This window comes from Paroedura picta, chromosome 3, assembly GCF_049243985.1.
Source record: "Paroedura picta isolate Pp20150507F chromosome 3, Ppicta_v3.0, whole genome shotgun sequence".
NCBI classification, from domain to species: Eukaryota; Metazoa; Chordata; class Lepidosauria; order Squamata; family Gekkonidae; genus Paroedura; species Paroedura picta.
This window is the reverse complement of record NC_135371.1, coordinates 84096408-84118128: the sequence shown is the minus strand read 5'-3', so window position 1 is coordinate 84118128 and position 21721 is coordinate 84096408. Positions and strand designations below refer to the sequence as shown.

At 43.6% G+C, this 21721-nt stretch overlaps 1 protein-coding gene across 5 annotated transcripts in view; it reads right to left on the bottom strand.

The window, feature by feature from the left end:
* The window catches only part of MGAT4B (alpha-1,3-mannosyl-glycoprotein 4-beta-N-acetylglucosaminyltransferase B), a 171438-nt gene that overhangs the window by 36028 nt on the left and 113689 nt on the right, over positions 1 to 21721 (bottom strand). For 4 of the 5 annotated variants that reach the window (XM_077326625.1, XM_077326628.1, XM_077326629.1 and 1 more), the window contains 5 exons: positions 13854 to 13967; positions 11988 to 12063; positions 11088 to 11202; positions 9466 to 9596; positions 3048 to 3155 (listed from right to left, as the gene is read on the bottom strand). In XM_077326625.1, coding sequence (XP_077182740.1) covers positions 3048 to 3155; positions 9466 to 9596; positions 11088 to 11202; positions 11988 to 12063; positions 13854 to 13967 — 544 coding nt within the window. The remainder of the gene's footprint in view (positions 1 to 3047; positions 3156 to 9465; positions 9597 to 11087; positions 11203 to 11987; positions 12064 to 13853; positions 13968 to 21721) is intronic. The other variant, XM_077326627.1, reaches the window with a different exon arrangement.

Below are 21721 nucleotides of genomic sequence, written 5' to 3'. Positions count from 1 at the left end.
TATATGCATATTTGGTGGGGTCAAGGTTCAATGGCAGAACAGCTGCTTTGCATGCAAAAGGTCCTAGATTTATTCTGGCATCTCTAGGTAAAAAAAATCAGATGATGTCAAAGATTGCTGCCTGGAGAGCTGCTACTAGTCTAAGCAGGCAACAGTGAATTTGACAAACAAGCAGCTTCATGTGTTCATTTCATGTGAACTTACAAGGACAGAACATATAGCCCATTGCATGATAACAGCCATGGCCATCTCCACAAATGAATCGTCATTTTGTGACTGCCTGTAGTTGGCTGACTGGTATTTAAAAAAGAAAGTAAATGACACCACCCTCAATTTTAGCCAGCTCCCGACTTACTACTATTTATCAAAGGCAGCCAGCCCTTCTATTCCCTTTTTTACTCAGCAAAGATTAAATTTGCATGTGGACAAAAGAAAGATTTATATCAACTATAAACAAACTTATTAAATATAATCGATATTCCTACAAAATTAATTTTTACAGCAGTGCTATCCATCCTGATATATACTTTCTTGTATACTTTGTACCCACAGAGAAGCTGCAAGAATCTCAACAACTCAATAGCCAAAAACAGTTCCAGTGTTATTGTTACCCACCCTGAGTGATATGAAAGGGCTGGATAGAAATAAAAAAATATTCTTATTATTCTGTGAATGGGTATTTGCAGCAAAAGAGCGGATAGCAAGAGATAACTACCACATGGTAAAAAAATATGCTCCAGCATCATGCCATGCAAGGTTTATTCTGCATTGCCCACTTTTCATCTGTTCAATATAGTACATTATTTCTTTCAAAGGAGCTTTAGTTGAAAGCTAACAGGATAAGCTGTAAAGACACCAAAGTAACTAGAAACAATGACAAAATACATATTTCAGATTAGTGCAGGGCAAAGCCAAGATTTATTGGCCTCTGTTTTTATCTCTTCATGAGGACTATGAGCATTTCCTGACCATTGCTTTTAGCTGATAATCCACTAATTCCCTACTTCCAATCAGGGTTCTACAGGAGAGCACAAAGCATGACTTGTTCATGTTCCAGTTAGCTCCAACAGAGCAGTTATTGCAGAATTACTCCAGCACCCCTTCCACCAGAAAAAGACAGATCAACCCCAAAGCCCATTATGACAATCTCCTGTTTTTTGATGGAAGAGGTGCTGATAGAATAAGGAAGAAGGGACATCTGGATGAAGGACTTAGCCTTTGGCCCATTCTGCATACCTTGGATAATTCACTTCAATGTGTTTTTGAAGCTGTGTTTTCCTGTGCAAAACAGGAAAATCTATTTCTAAAGTGCATTGAAAGCAGAAGAAGAAGAGGAAGAGTTGGGCCTTATATGCCACTTTTCTCTAACAGGAGGAGTGATAGAGTTGTCCTGAACTGTGCAGGGGGTTGGAGTCCAAAGTGTTCTTGTGAGAATCCTGGCTGTTGCATTCTGCACCAGCTGTAGTTCCTGGATCAAGGATAAGGATAGGGCCGTGTAGTCCGAGTTGAAGAAATCCACTCTAGAGGTGACCATTGCATAGTGTTCTGGGGCCAAGTAGGGCGCTAGTAGTTTGGCTTGGCATAGCTGGAAGAATGCCAGCTGTGCTACTTTTGTGACTTTTTCTCCATAGGGAGGGAGGCATCTAGGATAACAGCCAGATTTCTAGAAGAATGAGCCACTGACAGCTGTACCCCATCTAGGTTGGGTAGTAACACTTCCTTGCTTGGACCTTTCTTGTCCAGCCATAGGACCTCCATCTTTGAAGGGCTGAACTTCAGACGACTCTGCTTGAGCCATTCTATCACTGCTTCCAGACACCTGCCTAAGGATTCTGGGGGTGAATCTGGGTGGCTCCCCCCACATCGCCCCCGCAAACCGCCGTCACTCTGTAGCGGCTTCCCCACCCCCTACACCCCCACCTGCTCACGATGCCTCTCACCCAACACACACTTCTCCCCCCCTACCCACCCCACCAGTCGCTGCCGCGCTCCCCCCTCCGTGGATCCACCAACCTACCGCTCGCCGTCTTCCACCCTCCACCCCCAAAAAACTCGCCCTACGCTCCCCCGACCCCTCCGCAGATCCCCCAACCCACCCACCCATCGCCATCTTCCGCAGACTCCCCCAAAGTCACCCCCGCAATCCGCTGCCCCTTCCCCCACCCCACGCACACACCCCTCTCGACCCCACACCTCGCATCCCCCTCGCCACTCCCCCCCGGACCCTTCACAACCCCCCTTCCCAGTTCACCTCCCTGCCTGCCTGCCTGCCTGCCTGCCTGCCTGCCTTCCTTCCTTCCTTCCTTCCTTCCTTCCTTCCTTCCTTCCTTCCTTCCTTCCTTCCTTCCTTCCTTCCTTCCTTCCTTCCTTCCTTCCTCTATTTCTCTATCTCCTTCCTGCTTCTAAAATCTCTCCCTCTCACTTGCTCTCTTTCGACCTGCCTGTCCTTCTGCCTTTCTCCCTTCCTTCCTTTCTCCCTTCTCCCATCCCTTCACCCACCCCTTGCCCTCCTTTCTCACTCCCATCCCTCCTTCCCTCTTCTACCTTCCTTTCATTCTTTATTCCTCCCAATCCACTAGCACCCGCTGTATTTTATCTACCGCGGGCTTAATTTCTAGTTTATCTATAAAAGCCTTATCTATCAAATTCTGCCATGCTTGCAGTTAACAAACATTATCTAGGGCAAGATTTATATAGATGACTAGTTCTTAGTGCTTGAATTGAGCTTAATGGGACAGCATATTCAGCCAGCTAAGGTGCTGTCTTCAGAAAAAGGATGGAAGACATTAGGAATGATCCTAAGCAGATTTACACAGAAATAAGTCCTATTTTATTTGAAGGGCAAAGTGTTAGTGAAAGTACAGTCATTGTGAGGGAAGGAAAAGACCGGAATTCTTCATCCTGGCGTCGTCCCCTGCCCATTCCCTCAGGGGAACTTCAGAGAAGTTTTTACTAACAAACCTATCAAAGACAAAATAATTTTTTTCATTCTGTCTCCCACTTTATACACATTTTGAGTTTCTAGGGATATGATATCACAGACTCACTTTTAGCTTCTGGATTTTGCCAGCCAGGGAGGAGTGGGTTCCCACATGTTGGAAGAGCGAGGGTTTAAAGCGGATCCTCAGATTCGCTTTCTGTCTATCACAATGTTTCTGAGAAACAAAAAGCAGAAAATAAACTCAAGATTTCTTCCAGTTTAGGAGGCCTAGAAATGGGAAAAAGGTGGCTAACCATTATCAGCACGACTTAACAGCAAACACTGATTTCTCAACTCCAGTTTCTAACATTGTTGGTGTTATGAACAACAGCTGCTGGGAAATCTTCATTCAGCAAAGCACCAGAACAATTATTAGCAATAGTTATTAGTCATAGAATTTCCATAATCTCAAGGGACTCTAATATCACTCATTGCAGTCAACACTCAATGTGTTGTGCCAGCATTGGTATTGAATTTCTGTAACTTGAGATTAATCATCAAACACCTGAAGAAGCAAAAATGGCCTATTCTACAAATATTTACATCACCAATAAGGATTGTACTGTGAAGTTTTATATGAGCGAAAGTGGGGATATGCCCAATATCTGGAAACAAACTACAGGCTCCTGCAACCTGTGCCACCTTAGTTCATGCATCTTAAATTTGTGAGACAGTAATCAAAGTTGGAAACCCAAATTTTGTAGCAAACCAAAAAACAGCAGTATCTGGACAGAAACAGTCATATCAGAACTACAGACATGAAGTTAAACTTTTTAACACTCAACTGTTAAACAGTATATTATTATACACATTACAACATAATAATTGTAGACAAAATCAATTACAGTTAATGATCTCTGTGAAAATATTGTATTACTACACAGGATTTTTTAGACTGTAGATGGAAATCTGCATACTATACACTTTGAGTGAATAAAACTGTCTTAAGCAATTCACTAATTCAAAAAATATAATACTTGGGAAAAGTGTATTTTGTATTAAAATGCACTGGTTCCTGGGTTGGTTTAGTTTCAGCAACGGTTCTGCTCCTGGTTCTGTATATGAAGCCTCAGGAGGAATGTATTGCTGACCTCCAGTAATCTGTGGATCAGGATGTGGGATGGAGGAAGAACAGAGGGAGTGTGATTTTCTGGATGGTGTAGGCAGTCAGGAATGCATCATAAGTATTAGATTAACAAAACAGCTGTCAAAATAAATTGAGATGCTCCTCCCTACTTTTTCATTCATGTTCAAAACACTGTTTTATTGACTTTATTTAACACTGCTCTCATTAGCCCCACTGCTTCATCTTCTCCCAACCAAAAGGCAAAGACAGAGTTCTAAGTTAATTCTTTGTACTATAAGAAAATGTTTGATCATAGGCAATAAAACTCATTTGCTGCACTTTTTGAACATTTTTGCCCCATAGCTGTAATCTGGAGAATTAGAAAGGCAGGTTCTCTGAAACCTAAATATCAGATGCATACTGCATACTAGACAGCTAGAAAAGCACATAAAGGCATTAGAAATGCATTACTAACAATACAGACCAAAGATGTCACTCAAAGGAAGAGGTGCACAGATGCAACCCCCCTGGGGCATCCTTATGGAAAAGGACATTCAGTCTGCACTTCGTTTTGTAATGTCTTCAATTCAATTGTTTGGTTGCTTTTACCATGCAAAACACTGGCTATATGATTGACCTAGAAAGGTCCTATATTGCTCCTCTTCCTATTCCACATCCTTCATTACTGAAGATATTTTTCACTTCTAAATGTAGTTTTAAAAAATAAAACATGGGTCAGTCTCACCCCTGAATCTTATGCCCATTCAGCTTGTTAATGCCACTTCCTAAATCTAAGCCTTTCTATTTAACACTATCAGTTACTTCATGGCCGTCTTAACATAGTCCTTTTTCCCCACTTCCTTTGTCTGATGCCAAATGCAAATATATTAGGGTGAGCAAAATCAGAATGTCAGCACTGACAAAGAGAAAAGCTAAACATTTAAGAGCTGTGCAAACTTAGTAGCAGAGCATCAAAGGGCAAGTGAAATGTGCCAAGAAGACCATCTACTAAGTGGGTCACTCTTTCAAAAGCCTCTTTAAAGCTTCCCCCTTTGTTCTACATTTCTTCAGGACTATATTCTTCCTGTCCTAACATTGCTATCCCCCCCTTCTCAAGAAATGGTACACTGGATGCACATTTTTAGTGCAAAGGTATGTTAAGTGAATCTTTCACTGAGTAGCTCTTTCTTCTTAGGTAGAAATAGAATTCAAGTCTCCTTTTTTAAACAGAGAAATCAAGTTTTTCGAGAACAATTTTCCACTGTCCCACTCCCAGCAGAAGCGCCTGTTTAAGATGTGCAGAATAACCCTTCACAACAGCCTGGCCTCATGTCAAAAGGCTCCAGGTACTGTGCTGTTGCACAGCCTGCAACATTTAGGATTGCCCACCTACTGCCTGCAGTCCAGTTCTAAATTAATCCCTTTAATCCAGCACTCATCACTTTAGAAAATTAAAAACCTGGATCTACTGATGGCAGGCTGTTAGCAAACAGCTCACATCAGCTCCCCACATGAGACTAAGTGGGATGTTACTGTCAAATGTTGTCTCTCCCTCCCTCTTGGTGTTTTCCACAAAAACACACACACACACACACACACTTTAAAAAAATGCAGTTATAAAAGCACCTACAGAAGGTGAAATCCAAAGTTAGTTTCCAGGCAAAGATGACAGCCAATATCCAGAACAGGCAAAGATCAGACTGAGCAAACTTTCAATCAAAGTAACCAATCCCATAAATCACCAATTCAATTTTACACAGCAGGATTTACAAGGGGGAAAGTCCTGTGTGGTTGTGCAGTTAATCAAGAAAACAGTGGGAAAGAAAGCCAGAAATTCATGCTGGAATGAGGTTATAGTTTTATGCAGGCAATGCTTTAGATAATTTCAGGATCCTCTAGAAAATGTTACTGGAAGGGTGGATGGCCATCAGGGCAGGACACACAGGTGAGCCTGGATGCTCTGCTCCACTTTCAAGGCTTTATATATAAGAAAAAGCACCAGCAGGACTTTATAACCTCGGCACAGAGGTTCTGTGAAATTCTGACCTTGACTAGATCAGGAGGAGACTGTATGCCTTTTCTTCTGTAGGACAGACCATCTGCCACACCTGAGGCACAGGTGATCCACAGTTCCAGAATAACTGAAAGACAGCATTTTGGACAGAGAGAGAATACTGTGTCTACATGAAAACACATTTTATTGCTCAGTCCATGCTGCACCGGAGATAGAGGTGGCTGTAGCACGGTCCACACTGACAGTGCAATTAGAGAAGATCTCTAGCTTGGATAGAAGGGATTTCTGCCTCCTGCTACAATCCGAAACATCCCTGCTATCACACTGAATGGGACAGGAGGCCCTCCAAGAAAATCATAAGAAGGAAGTGGGGAACTGACAAAAAACCCTACCCTAGGGCTGAAATCCACATTTTTCAAAGAGCAATTTAGCTCAAGGGAAGGAAGATTGAAACTCTTTCACCTTTCTGTAATATAGATCCCTCCTTCCTGAGCTGCACCTTGTTCTGTGGAATGTCTTCCCCTGTGGACGAACTGCATCTCTGCAGGAGTAATTTCAACTGGGGAAACTACACAAGAGAAAGCCCACTCTGCTTGCCTCCTTACTTCCAGTGGCCAATATAGGGGAGTGCTGGGGCTAGGCACTTTCAGCTTATTTTTATCTGTGGATCATGTTCCCAATGACCAGCCCATGTCATCTGCTGCCATAAACTACAGACCAGTGAGTCTGACCTCTGTTGTGGGGAAGATAATGGAGCAGATATTAAAGGGAGCAATCTGCAAACATCTGGAGGACAATTTGGTAATCCAAGGAAGTCAGCATGGATTTGTCTCCAACAAGTCCTGCCAGACGAACCTGGTTTCCTTAGTTGACCAAGTAACAGGTTTGCTGGATTGTGGAAATTCGGTTGATGCCGTTTACTTGGATTTTAGTAAAGCTTTTGATAAGGTTCCCCATGATGTTCTGATGGATAAATTGAAGGACTGCAATCTGGATTCTCAGATAGTTAGGTGGATAGGGAATTGGTTAGAGAACCGCACTCAAAGAGTTGTTGTCAATGGTGTTTCATTAGAATGGAGGGAGGTGAGTAGCGAGGTACCTCAGGGATCGGTGCTTGGTCTGGTACTTTTTAACATATTTATTAATGATCTAGATCAGTGGTCCCCAACCTTTTTATCACTGGGGACTACTCAACACTTGACAATTTTACTGAGGCCTGGTGGGGGGGGGGTAGTTTACTCCTCTACTCTCAACCACTGCCCTAACGCTCTCTGATCGCTATGGTAATGTTTAAACATCCCTTCAAAATAAGATACAGACACACCACAACAATGAACATAAGGAACATTTTATTTTCATGGAAATTTTAACTCATGACAATGGCAAATCAATGGGAACCCTGAGCTTGTTTCTCTGCAACGAGATAGTCCCATCTGGGAGTGATGGGAGACAATACCCGAAGTAAAGGGGGGGAGAAGGCGTCCTTCGCGGCCCACCTCCAATTAGTCGATGGACCACATGTGGTCCGAGGCCCACAGGTTGGGAATCGCTAATCTAGATGAAGGGGTGGAGGGACTACTTATCAAGTTTGCAGATGACACCAAATTGGGAGGACTGGCAAATACTCTAGAAGATAGAGACAGAGTTCACCGAGATCTGAACACAATGGAAAAATGAGCAAATGAGAACAAGATGCAATTTAATAAAGATAAGTGTAAAGTTCTGCATCTGGGTCAGAAAAATGAAAAGCATGCCAACTGGATGGGGGATACGCTTCTAGGTAACACTGTGTGTGTATGAGACCTTGGGGTACTTGTGGATTGTAAGCTTAACGTGAACAGGCAGTGTGATGCAGCGGTAAAAAAGACAAATGCCATTTTGGGCTGTATCAACAGGGGCATCACATCAAAATCATAAGATGTCATGGTCCCATTGTATATGCCGCTGGTCAGACCACACCTGGAGTACTCTGTGCAGTTCTGGAGGCCTCACTTCAAGAAGGACGTAGATAAAATTGAAAGGGTACAGAGGAGAGCGATGAGGATGATCTGGGGCCAAGGGACCAAAGCCCTATGAAGATAGGTTGAGGGACTTGGGAATGTTCAGCCTGGAGAAAAGCAGGTTGAGAGGGGACAAGTATTTGAAAGGTTGTCATTTGGAGGAGGGCAGGATGCTGTTCCCGTTGGCTGCAGAGGAGAGGACACGCAGTAATGGGTTTAAACTACAAGTACAACGATATAGGCTAGATATCAGGAAAAAAATTTTCACAGTCAGAGTAGTTCAGCAGTGGAATAGGCTGCCTAAGGAGGTGGTGGGCTCCCCCCACTGGCAGTCTTCAAGCAAAGGTTGGATACACACTTTTCTTGGATGCTTTATAATGCTTTGGGCTGATCCTCCGTTCAGCAGGGGGTTGGACTAGATGTCCTGTATGGCCTGTTCCAACTCTATGATTCTATGATTCTAAACCATCCCCCAACACAGTATTTAGCCCTCTTCAACTGTACCACAAAACCCTCCAAATCTTGTAGATCTCTAAGTTACTACTGGACTCAAATCTAGCTAGTCTATTGCAGATGAACTTGACTTCCCACCTAAAACCACAGAACTGCCACTGGGCAGCCTAAAACAGCATCTGTTCCTGTGCAGTCAATACTATTTATTGCAAACAAACAAGCAAGCAAACAAACAAAACACAAGTCAAAAAAGACATAAAAGATTTAGCTGAACTGCTAACACCCTCTATGTTTCCTTGGAATTCCTATTACATCTCCTTATACTTTTTTTAGGTAGGGCATTCTGAGTGGCTCAGTACAATGCAAACCACCTGTTAGGATTCCTGTGATATACCCACATGCAAGACAGAGTCCAATGACCATTAAAGGCTTTCAGTCACAATAGAGTTACATTCCCTCCAGCCAAGCAACATCCAGGAAGGGATGCTGGCATTCACTTAAATGGATTCACAGAAGGTATTCATGCAACAGGATCCATGAAAGTAACTCAAAGTGGTATAGGTCCATTAGTGGCTATTAACTATGGTGACAGGACTGTTCTTGTATGTTCAGAGGCAGTGGCCCTCTGAATACCAACACTAGGGCCAATAGCAGGAAGAGACTTTGAGTTCCATGGCCTCTTTGGAAATGTTCTGGGGCATCTGCTTGGTTACTATGAGGCACAAGGTATAACACTGGGTGGACTATTGTTCTGATCCAACATGGTTGCTCATCTACTCAAACTAATTTTATTTTATAATTAATAAAAAGTACTATGGATTTACCCAATACAAACTTTTGGTCATTGCAAATGCCTTTGTGCAACCTGGTGTAGTTTTGGAAGCTATTATGAAAAGACACATCTTTATTACAATGAAAAGAGACCACTTCTTGTAATAAGGAACTGACTTACTGCATCTTTCTCTGGATTGCAGACTTTCACCCAAAGAATGTGATCAAGCAGCCAATCAATGGGTTTGTCCTTATAGAACATGAGTATAAATTCCACAATCAGACTGAGATCCAGTGACTTAAACATCTTCCCTGAAACAATATTTAAAGGGAGAAAAGATAAACAAAATTATACAATTCATAAATGCACTGAATTATCCTTAACACGCCCGCGGTGCGGGCGCCACGGACTAAATAAAGCGCTAAGCGCTTTGGGGGAGGAGTTAGGGCAGGCTTTGTCTGTGATGAGGAAGGGGCCTGATTGGCCCCTTCCTCCTGACAGACCATCAGCCGGGCCAATCGGCAGGCACGAAGCACGAAGCGCCTGCCGATTGGCCTGGGCGATTCCCGCCCTTCCAACAAGGAAGCAACTGCGAGCCCTTTCTTTCCCTTAAAAAAAGAAAAAAGAAAGCACAATGCTCCTCATGATAATTCTATACGGATATTTCCTAGTTCAGATGCACTGGTCTTCTCCCAGATCCCATCTAATATTATTGGCCAACTGAGTGGCAGAAAGGTGTAGCCAGCTTGGTGTAGTGCGGACTTCTAATCGGCAAGCCGGGTTTGATTCCGCACTTCCTTACATGCAACCAGCTGGGTGACCTTGGGCTTGCCACAGCACTGATAAAATTGTTTTGACTGTGCAGTGATATCAATACTCTCTCAGCCTCTCCTACCTCACAGGGTGTCTGTTGTGGGGAGAGGAAAGGGAAGGGAACTCTTGGTAGAGAAAAGCGACATATAAGAACCAATTCTTCTTCCTGTTGTTGTTTTTCCAGCTACAATCACTAAAGCATTATAGTAGTTAAGCACCTATGTTTCCCATCTCCACAGACAAGTATATACAAGGACTACATGCTGCACTCAAAACTGTGATAAGAGTCTCTCAAGATGCTTGATCTGTTTAACAAGCTACATAAATAATTTATGTCACATAAAAGGCAAAGACTGTTTGCCCTGCTGTATGCTCTATGGGCTGCATCCTATCTTGCATTAGCTGAAATTGGACTTTCCTACCTTTGCCTTTCTCCAGCTGCCTACTACACGTCTCCCTACAACATAGCATGAGGAACAAAAGGAAGGGTGGCAATGAGAAAGGGGAAATGAAGAAAAATCCCCCCGCCTCCTTCTGTGAGCAGAGCCAAGTACAGTCAGACTTGGAGTCAAGCATTTTCTGCTCACGGTGGTGGTGATGGGGGGGCGGGGGCGGGGGAGAGGCCAATTTTCTATCCTTTCTACAGTTCCCTCAAAGCATGCTATAGTTTGCAGGAGGTTTATCCCACTGCACCCCAGTGACTGCTTGGGGCACCCAAGGGGCTACTAAGAAATATTTACTTATGGGGAACCCATTCTGTTTGCACTAGTTAGGACTAAATTGTGTATGTTCTAAATTGTGCAAAAATAATATACAAATCAGCACCAGTTTATCTTTTATTTTTGTATCTGAAGGTGAATGATTGGATTTTTTTACATTTCTTGTCCTCTCAGACTATTTTGGCATGTGTTTTAGCACCATATTTTTGACCAGACTGTCCCTGGTAGCAAGTTGAAGAATTAATATCTGTGAGAAAAGGGATCTTTTACCGATAAACCCAAGCTGAGAGAACTCCAGGATCATCCATTCTTCTGATGGTTGCTGCAGAGCAAAGTTTTTCATTGTGCTGAGATAGTTTGGTTTGGCTACGATATCATCTTCCAGCTATAAAACAAATAGACAAACAAGACAACAAAGGAAACATCAGTGCCTCAGAACAGAACACATTACACCACTGAACAAAAACACAAACTTTGAATATGCAATTAGTGAGGAACAAGGAAGGTGCTCCTGAAACTAAGGAAAAAAATTATTTTGGAAAATAAAAGCAACCTCTTTCAGCAGCTTCTTTATATTTTAGCAAAATAAAACCATAAATTAGTCAAGGTAAATTATTTGCAGAACATAGTGTTAATAAATATTAAAATAATCCAATAGTGCAGCTACTTGCCTAGCCATTTTATATAAGCAAGCAATGTAAATGGGTCCTGTCAATTCCAAAAGACGACACGCACAACATGGCACTGGCAGCAATATAGACCGAGTCCAGAGTTAGTGCCGCTCTTTACAAACCACAGAGCATTACAGCTAGTATGCTTGGTTTCTGAGCCAACTAATTCGTAACAGTCTTCAGAAGGTTTATATAATCCTTTCTTTTCCTAGCTAAATCCAAGCAGTTTTCATGTAGCAACAGAAGCAGAAATCCCCAAGGAAGTTTCAGGTCTAACTTCAGAAAGATGGAGTCAAAATTGCTGGGCCTTTCTACAATGGTCCCTTATGATTTCTATTAAAATAAAGAAACTAGAAGGGTCACAATCAAATGCTGTTTTTCCTGATTTTACATCATAGCTTTTGGTCTTTGTGTTTCATTTAAAGATCCACCCACCATACTCCATATTTGGAGCAACAATGGTATATTAAATACATACTTCAGCCAATGTTAAACTTACCTGCACATAGTAAATGCCTTTGGATTGTGCATACATCATTAAAAAGCAGTAATCTAGATTCTGTTTTGTCCTCCACCTATAAATCAAAGAAAAACTACAACTAGAAAGATGCTACATTACAGGTAGTAACAACACAAATTCTATGGAACATTCAGAATCAAGTACATCCAAATTCTGAAAACACAACAATTAGTGTGTTGGGTTATCTACAGTAGTGGTCCCCAACCTTTTTATCACCGGGGACCGGTCAACACTTAACAATTTTACTGAGGCCTGGAGGGGTAGTCTTTTGCTGAGGGACGTTGCCGCCACCTGAGCCCCTGCTCCGCTTGCTTTCCTTCCGGCGCCCCTGACTTCCTGCCGCCTGCTGGGGGGCGCTGCCAGCAGCAGCTGCGCAGTGCCACTCCGAGGAAGAGCCCCAGCCATAGCAGCCGCCAGAGAGCACCAAAGGTGAGCTGGTGGCAGAGCACCCCCTGAGGCAGCAGCCACGGAGGAGGACGAGGAGGAGCCGCCGCCTGGTACCAACTGATCTACGACCGGTACCTGTCTCCGGCCCGGGGGACTGATCTGCAGTATATAGACCAGGCCATCCAGAGGAACTGGTAGGCCATTGTGTGATGTTGGATGAGATGGAAAACTGGTCTGATCCAGCAGGGCTCTTTTTATGTCCCTAACTTGCTTGAACCTGCAAACATTTATAAATTTTTCAGATTGGGTATTAGGTACCACAACAAAATGATTTAAGGAAGAGGGAACCAATCACAAAAAGGCCACAATTAATCCTGTGTCCAAAACATTAAAAGGTTCCTCAAAATGTTAGGAAGAACCTTGCTAAAACTTCCTTCAAGTGACATACATTTCCAAAAAGGTAGTTTCTGTAAATGATGTTTCCTGGTACCTCTAATTCCACTGCAGGAAAGCCTGGGTTGTTTTTTCCCCCTTTTAGGAAGAAATGTCAGCTAGGTGAGCATAAGGCAGTGCTACTCACTCCGCATCTCAGTGCAAGCCACACTCACAATTAGCAGCAACCAGAAGACCCATCTCTCACCAAGCACGCTCATACAATAACATATTAGAAATAACTATTAATATTGTATGTAACTATAGTGAACCACATGTTTCACAACTGAGAGAAATGTCTTCTCCCTTTGCCTTCCCACTCTCTTCTCAGTATAAGGCACAGGACATTGGGGGAGAGAGTTTGATTGCCAAAGAACCCACAGAAAGACAAGCTGGCTGTGGAGAATGGGAAGTACACCTGCTCAAAACAAGGTACAAAAAGCTATGGCAACTTTATTCTTTTTTGCGCGGTGGTGTTGTGGAGGTTCTATTTCTCTCTTCTCCCCAGCCGGTTTGCTCTCTGACTGGCAGTTTTTGTAGTGCTGAGATAAGAACCCAGAGGCTGCAGAGAGATAGGGTGGAGTGATAGACAAACCCATCTCTGGGATGAGGCTCACAACCTATGCATACTCTGGCAGCAGCTGTTTCAAGGTAAGAACCATCTGCCAACCACAAGTCCTACTGGCCAAAGACCTTGTTCACTTCCCTGGAATATGAGAAGAGTATCACACTGTGGAAGAGTCAGAGGCAGCATATCTAAAAGCCATATGTGGCCCCTGAACAAGTGTCAACGTTTTAAGGTGTACAGTCTTCACAGCAGGAATAAAACTGGAAAGGGTATCCTTAGAATATTTTATTTTATGTTATGTTTATGTATATTATTTGACATTCAATCTTTTCAGGAAAAGTACCCTATAGATACATTAAATAATTTTTCTTACATACTTTTGTTTCCTTCTAAGCAAATTTAAAGTTCACTTTAAAAAGCAAAGCACTCAGAATACCAGTCATCTCCTCAAGTATTACCTGACTCTCTCCTTGGGGTCACCAAAAGATTCTCGGAGGCGTGAAAAATCTGGATAAAAATGTGGAGAAGGGGAAATGACTTCTAGAAGACCAGAATGTATTTCGTTGGGGAACCTAAGAAACAGAAAACAAAGCTAGCCAATCATCATAAAAAGGAAAATGTAATCTAACAGAAGTGTTTAAGAGTCTGAAAATCATGGTATACCACAGAGCCAGGATACACTAAAAGCTCTAGGCAAGCCTCTATAGGAGCGGTGGTACTTTAAGATTGTGTTTTACAGAGAACCTCAGCAGGGGTATTTGTTGCCTTTTTCAAAATACCTCCCTGTTCATGTTTTCAAGGAAATTGAAGATATATTTTTTTAACAGGACCTATAACTTCCCCAGAGTGCTTGGGATCCCCAACCCAAGTCACATGACATGTATTATCTAGTTTGGCCCTCAGTCTCTTGTGGCACCCTACTTAAGCAGATGCAACATGGAAAACAAAGTTGCACTTACTTGTAATTGCTGTTCATTAAGTATCTTCTGCACACATGGGGATATGTATGAGTAGGGATAGATGATAGATGGTAGATGAACCCCCAAGAGGTTCATCCATACTGGACTTAATACTGACCAACAGGCAAGAGTTGGTGGATGAGGTGAAGGAGGTGGGGACCCTAGGGTGAAGTGACCATGTCCTCATAGAATTCCTTTTGAGATGGGGAGCCAAGGAATCTTGTAGCCAGACGCGGATGTTGGATTTTCGTAGGGCAAACTTTAATAAACTCAGAGACATGATGAGCGGCATACCATGGACGAGAATGCTGGAAGGGAAGGGAGTATGTGAAGGGTGGGCGCTACTCAAACAAGAGCTATTGCATGCTCAATCAATGACTATCCCAAAAAGACGAAAACACTGCAGGAGCTCTAAGAAGCCTATTTGGATGAACAGAGAACTTCAAGAGGAACTAAGAAAGAAAAGGAAAATGTTCAGGAAATGGAGGGAAGGACAGAGCTCTAAAGAAGAGTACCTACAGGTTACTAGACACTGTAGATCAATCATCAGAAAGGCCAAAGCTGAGAGTGAGCTAAGATTGGCCAGGGAAGCCCCTTGTAACAAGAAAAGATTTTTCAGTTATGTGAGGACCAAACGTAAAGTAAAGGAGGCAATAGGCCCACTGTTGGGTGCGGATGGACAAACTCTAACGGAGGATGCAGAAAAAGCAGAAAGGCTTAGTGCCTATTTTACATCTGTTTTTTACCACAGGTCAAGGTGTTTAGGCACATCTAGAGATGGCCATAGCCAAAGGACAGTGTCTGGGTGGCAGGTTAACATGGATAGAGAGGTTGTCGAGAGGCATTTAGCTGCACTGGATGAGTTCAAATCCCCTGGTCCAGATGAAATGCACCCGAGAGTACTCAAAGAACTTTCCAGAGAACTTGCACAGCCCCTGTCCATCATCTTCGGAACCTCTTTAAGGACTGGAGATGTCTCGGAGGACTGGAAGAGAGCAAATGTTATTCCGATCTTCAAAAAAGGGAGGAAGGATGACCCGGGAAACTACAGACCAGTGAGTCTGACCTCTGTTGTGGGGAAGATAATGGAGCAGATATTAAAGGGAGCGATCTGCAAACATCTGGAGGACAATTTGGTGATCCAAGGAAGTCAGCATGGATTTGTCTCCAACAGGTCCTGCCAGACCAACCTAGATTCCTTTTTTGACCAAGTAACAGGTTTGCTGGATCGGGGAAATTCGGTTGATGTCATTTACTTGGATTTTAGTAAAGCTTTTGACAAGGTTCCCCATGATGTTCTGATGGATAAGTTGAAGGACTGCAATCTGGATTTTCAGATAGTTAGGTGGATAGGGAATTGGTTAGAGAACGGCACTCAAAGAGTTGTTGTCAATGGTGTTTCATCAGGTGAGTAGCGGGGTACCTCAGGGCTCAGTGATTGGCCCAGTACTTTTTAACATATTTATTAATGATCTAGATGAGGGGGTGGAGGGACTACTCATCAAGTTTGCAGATGACACCAAATTGGGAGGACTGGCAAATACTCCAGAAGATAGAGACAGAGTTCAACGAGATCTGAACACAATGGAAAAATGGGCAAGTGAGAACAAGATGCAATTTAATAAAGATAAGTGTAAAGTTCTGCATCTGGGTCAAAAAAATGAAAAGCATGCCTACTGGATGGGGGATACGCTTCTAGGTAACACTGTGTGTGAACGAGACCTTGGGGTACTTGTGGATTGTAAACTAAACATGAGCAGGCAGTGTGATGCAGCGGTAAAAAAGGCAAATGCCATTTTGGGCTGTACAGAGGTGAGCGACGAAGATGATCTGGGGCCAAGGGACCAAGCCCTATGAAGATAGGTTGAGGGACTTGGGAATGTTCAGCCTGGAGAAAAGGAGGTTGAGAGGGGACATGATAGCCCTCTTTAAGTATTTGAAAGGTTGTCACTTGGAGGAGGGCAGGATGCTGTTTCTGTTGGCTGCAGAGGAGAGGACACGCAGTAATGGGTTTAAACTTCAAGTACAATGATATAGGCTAGATATCAGGAAAAAATTTTTCACAGTCAGAGTAGTTCAGCAGTGGAATAGGCTGCCTAAGGAGGTGGTGAGCTCCCCCTCACTGGCAGTCTTCAAGCAAAGGTTGGATACACACTTTTCTTGGATGCTTTAGGATGCTTAGGGCTACTCCTGCGTTGAGCAGGGGGTTGGACTAGATGGCCTGTATGGCCCCTTCCAACTCTATGATTCTATGATTCTATGAGGGATAACATCAGAGAGGTTTTTAGAGAAGACTCCATGGGTGTTGTGCACTGGAGCCAGAAGCTTGCTCCCACTCAGGGACCATGTGCTTTCACTGCTCTAGCACTGCTGAATCAAGAACATGCAGTGGAGCAGGAGGGAGAGTATGTGTGCCTGCATAGAATGATCAATGATCAATAGTTACAGTTTAGAGCAACTTTGTTTTCATCATCAATCTTCTATGCAGTCCTACATGGAGATTCTAGCAAGCTACTCATCAGGTGGTGGGGCATGCTCTCTTCACTTGAACAGTGAATGAAGTGCTGCCTTTCGCGCTTGAGCTTCTCACCTCAGCTTCGGATTCAAAGCATAGTGGTATATGAACATGTCTGCTGACAACCAAGTATCAGCTTGGCATATCTCCATGAAAGGTACTTCTTCAAAGAAAGTTGGCAAAAGAATCTATAACTCTAGTCAGATGTGTGTGAATGTTAGTGGGCATGGCAACTTGACTAAACCATACTATTCCCTAATCAATTCACTGGGACAAGATTTGAGAGGAAGCCTTTTGTCTCTGTTAGGACTAGCACAACATATAAACAGTGATTATCCTACTGAACATCAGGGTTCTTTTAAGGTGAAATAATAAATCCCTTCTACCATCTAAGGAAGAGCCTCTTATGGCACAGAGTAGTAAGGCAGCAGACATGCAGTCTGAAAGCTCTGCCCATGAGGTTGGGAGTTCAATCCCAGCAGCCGGCTCAAGGTTGACTCAGCCTTCCATCCTTCCGAGGTCGGTAAAATGAGTACCCAGCTTGCTGCTGGGGGGTAAAACGGTAGTGACTGGGGAAGGCACTGGCAAACCACCCCGTATTGAGTCTGCCATGAAAACGCTAGAGGGCATCACCCCAAGGGTCAGACATGACTCGGTGCTTGCACAGGGGATACCTTTACCTTTTTACCATCTAAGGACTGGAATAATCGCTTATTTTCATGGCTCAGTACCTTAAAAAAGGTGAGCAAAATAATATTCTGGAATAAGTGGATCCTGGAAACAACCTTAGTAGGAATGGGCAGTTTGGATAAGCCCCCAAATACTCAAATGAGTACTTTGGGGGCTTATCAGAGTCAAATCGCACATCCCATCAGTTTAAATCAGCTGAATCATACATGCCTGGATTGATTCAGACTTGATTCAGTTGATTCATGATTTAGCTAATCAAGAAAAATCCCACCAAGCAACTCATCCTGAGGCTCAGCTGCCTGGTGGGGTTTTTAAATGTTTCCCTCTTACACCTTTCTGATGCTGCAGGGAGGGTTCTCTCCGCAGTATCTGAGGGGTGTGGGGGGAAAAAGACCCCACCAAGCAGATGATCCTGAGTACCAGCTGTATCGCAGAGTCTTTAAATGCTTCCCCTCTCTGCAACTTCAGAGGGTTGTGCAGGGGAAGCACTTAAAGACCCTGTCAAGCAGCTGAGCTTTAGGATAAGCTGCTTGCTGGTGTCTTTCTTCCCCATTCTGCTAGAGCTAGCTGCAGACTGGGATCTGAGGTGTCTTCCCCAACCCCTCAGGAAACAGCTCAGCAGACCCCAAGTCTCTCTGCTGCCCACTCTGCATACCCGCAATGTGTAGGGAGGGCTGGCTGGAAACATTTAAACCAGTGGTGGTAGTGGGCAGACAGAGGTGGGTGGTGGCAGCAGGTGGTTGTCCCGCTGGACAAATGGCCCCTCCAGCCCACAGCCCCTCGTTCCACCTCCAGCCCCCAGGCACCTCAAGGAAAGGGTGGAGGCTGCGTCTGGCGGCTGGAGAAGGTGGCAGCCTGTGGCGGCAGCAAGCAATGGTGATGGGTGGAGGCAGGTGGTGGCAGCAGGTGGTTGTCCAGCTGGTTGTCCAGCCTGCAGCATCCCATTCCGCCTCCAGCCCCTGGGCGCCTCAAGGAAAGGGCAGAGTTGGTGGCAGCGGAATCATGGCACTGGCCACCTCCACTCTGCCTCGATTGTTGTGCACTTACGTGACACACATGCACACACGCTGTCAAAGTTGAGAATCGTTGATTTAAACTGACCTAGGTCCCTTTAAATGCTTCCCAAACCACCATACAGTTGATACCTGGAGAGGCTTCTCTCAACAGCAGGGTGAGCTGTGTGACAGCTGATTTAGCCATTGGCTTGAATTTTCCTGTATTGGCCAAACACGAATCATATGCTGAACCAATTACTGGGCCATATGGATCACCCATGAGAGATGCCAGAGAGGGCATTCCCACCCTTTCATCTGGACTCAGATCCAATATAGTGTTGGATATGTTGGATTCAATAGCACAGTAGTTATGGGAGAGAGCCTACAAGAAGCTGTAGCTGAAGGTGGATACAAGGGAGCCTGCTGAGGGAAGGGGTATACATTCATTTTCTCGGGATGAGCAAAATTATCATCCTGCTATTTCAGATAACCTGGAGGTATCACATATGGATGTAATGGCCATCACATAAGACACTGAAGCTGATACCATGGAATCGTTGCCATCTAATTGGTTCAGAGTTATGCGGAATTTAATTTAATCCACTGGTATTCCTGCTTCTACTTTTCCATCTATGATCAAAACCAAAGGGGACCTCACACCCAGGCACAGAGCCCTAGGCTTTTTCTGAAGAGTTGGAGTAGGCTCGGGAGCATGAACAGAAATAAGTTGTTTATCTGCATTTTTTCTTATCCTTGGACTTAATCTTTGTTGTTTTAGCTTGTTCTGAAGAGGCACAGTGAACTGGAGGGAAGTACAACCTGGATCAGACCCATTACGACATGAATCCAAAAAATGGAGCTGCTTGCACATCAATTCAGAGGATGTAGCCATGGCCAATTTTTCCAGAATGAACCTGGAAGATAGTGTTGAAACTTTGAGGACTTTCCCCATAATTCTGTTATAAGCTTTGATGATCTAACCCTCTGTACTTTGGGGGTAAATCACTAGCAGACAGGAAGGCAGTAGAGGCACGTAGTAGGATTCTCTGATATCTAAGGAAGGAACAAGAAATATTTGCTGGCTGAGAATTCTGCTATTATGAACACCTTGCAGGACCAGTACTAGTCATAACATATTAAATTAGTTTTTTCACCCTCCTGTTGAAAATTGTAAAAATATGTTAATTGTATCTGTGTGCATTTGTACAATTGACCTCTGATGAAGATCTGTTTGATCGAAATGTGTTAGGTCAAGGTCAGAAAATTATTTGTCATTATTGGTGCATGCACTTAGATGTTTTATGTGTGCCAAATTGATATTCCTTTATGCTTTTTAAACATTTGAGCTCCTATAATAAACAGTTTATATTTTTCTAAAATTGATTTTATCCCTAACCTTTATGGTTCTTGTGTGCAGCAGCCCTGGAGGCTTTAAGTTGTAAAAACCTCTCTAATGGCATGCGTGCTCACGTGCAGTCCCCATGTGGGACTGCAGGGAGGATCAATGATGAAGCAGAGAGATTACACTGGGCATTTTGCAGACTTCATGAACCAAGGGCAAACAGAACTGTTTAATTCTAAGAGTAATTAAAACAAGAACAACATTTCCTCAACAGACTCTCTAGTTTCTTCCTAGTCCCATGGGGCAGTCAGATCAAATGGAACAGATTTGTCAGAAGGCTGGAAAATACAGTTTTGAGAAGTATCCATCCCAACTAAATTTCTTTGAGAAGACTCAATGTTGTGATTGGTCAGAACCCACTTACTAATAGTTGGAAAAGTTTTTTCCTATAATGATAGGGACCGTCTAACTCCCAGTGCCCCACAAAGAACTTTGGGCACTGTGACGACAAACAGGCTAGAGATCTCTTGGCCGCATTAACTCCACCTGGCCTGGTGGAATTAACTCCTGGACAAACTGAGGGCCCTGCAGGAGCTTGTAAAGTCCCGCAGGGCCTGTAAGATGGAGCTCTTCCGCTAAGCCTTTAGTTTCGGCCAGGTGGAATGGGGAGATCTTCCCTCCCATCAGTGCACCATTGACCTTCTCCCTGGAGCCAGACTAATGGTCAGGGGGGGACTGATGGGGGTTGGGAGGGTGGGGTTGGTATTTTATTGTTTTATTTTGTACATTTTACTGTTCATAAACCAGCTGTGCTGGAATTGTCAGAATATAAATATAACTAGTATAAATAAATAAACCACCAGTCAGATTGCCTGGGTATACTGGGCATTGTCTCCCTCACTCTGCAGTGCATGTCAGGCCTAATATTTTTTAAATTATCTGTTACTTTTTCCCTGTGGCACACTTACTTCCTTAGGGATTCCTAGAATTAATTTGCCAAGAAGAATGGTAGCTAGCCAATTTCATTTCCCTATTAAATTGTTTCTAATTGTTTACACACATACACATATATGGAAAGAGGGAAGAGTTGGCTTTGGTTTTGTTCAAACGCAATGACTCATTAATCCAATGTTGTTTTACACAGATTATAGCATGATTTTTATTTTTAAAGCACAGAGTTATGGGTTTGCTTACTGTGCTAGTATCTTCTGTCATGTCGGGCCACTTCAATATTTTATTTTGCCTGAGTTACTAAAGCACAAACTCCTCTTCTTGTGGAGCCTGGGCGCACTTTGGGTATTTTGAGGATGGATGTAGCCCACTGCCAGGACCTGGATAGCCCAGGGTAGTCTGATCTTGTTACATAATGGAAGCTAAGCAAGGCCAGCCCTGGTTATTATTTGGACTGGACATCACCAAGGCATACCAGGGTCACCATGGGGAGGCAGGTGATGGCAAACCACGTTTGAACATCTATTCTATTGCCTTGAAAACCCCACGAGTTGTTGCCACAGGTTGGCTATGATTAGATGCCAACAAAAAATTGGAAACTGAAACAAAATGGCTGTTATGGGGGGCAATCACAACATGGCTGCCAGTGGGTAGTGAGGCCAACCATAAACTGTTTGGAGGTTGCAAACTAAGCACCTTCCTATAATAAAACCTTTAGAATGGGTACTCTACCTTTTACCTTTAGAATGGGTACTCGAGGCAGACACTCAGAATCATAGAGTTGGAAGGGACCTCCAGGGGCATCTAGTCCAGCACTCTTCACAATGCAGGAATTAACAACAACCTGCCCACCCACAGTGACCCCAATTTCATG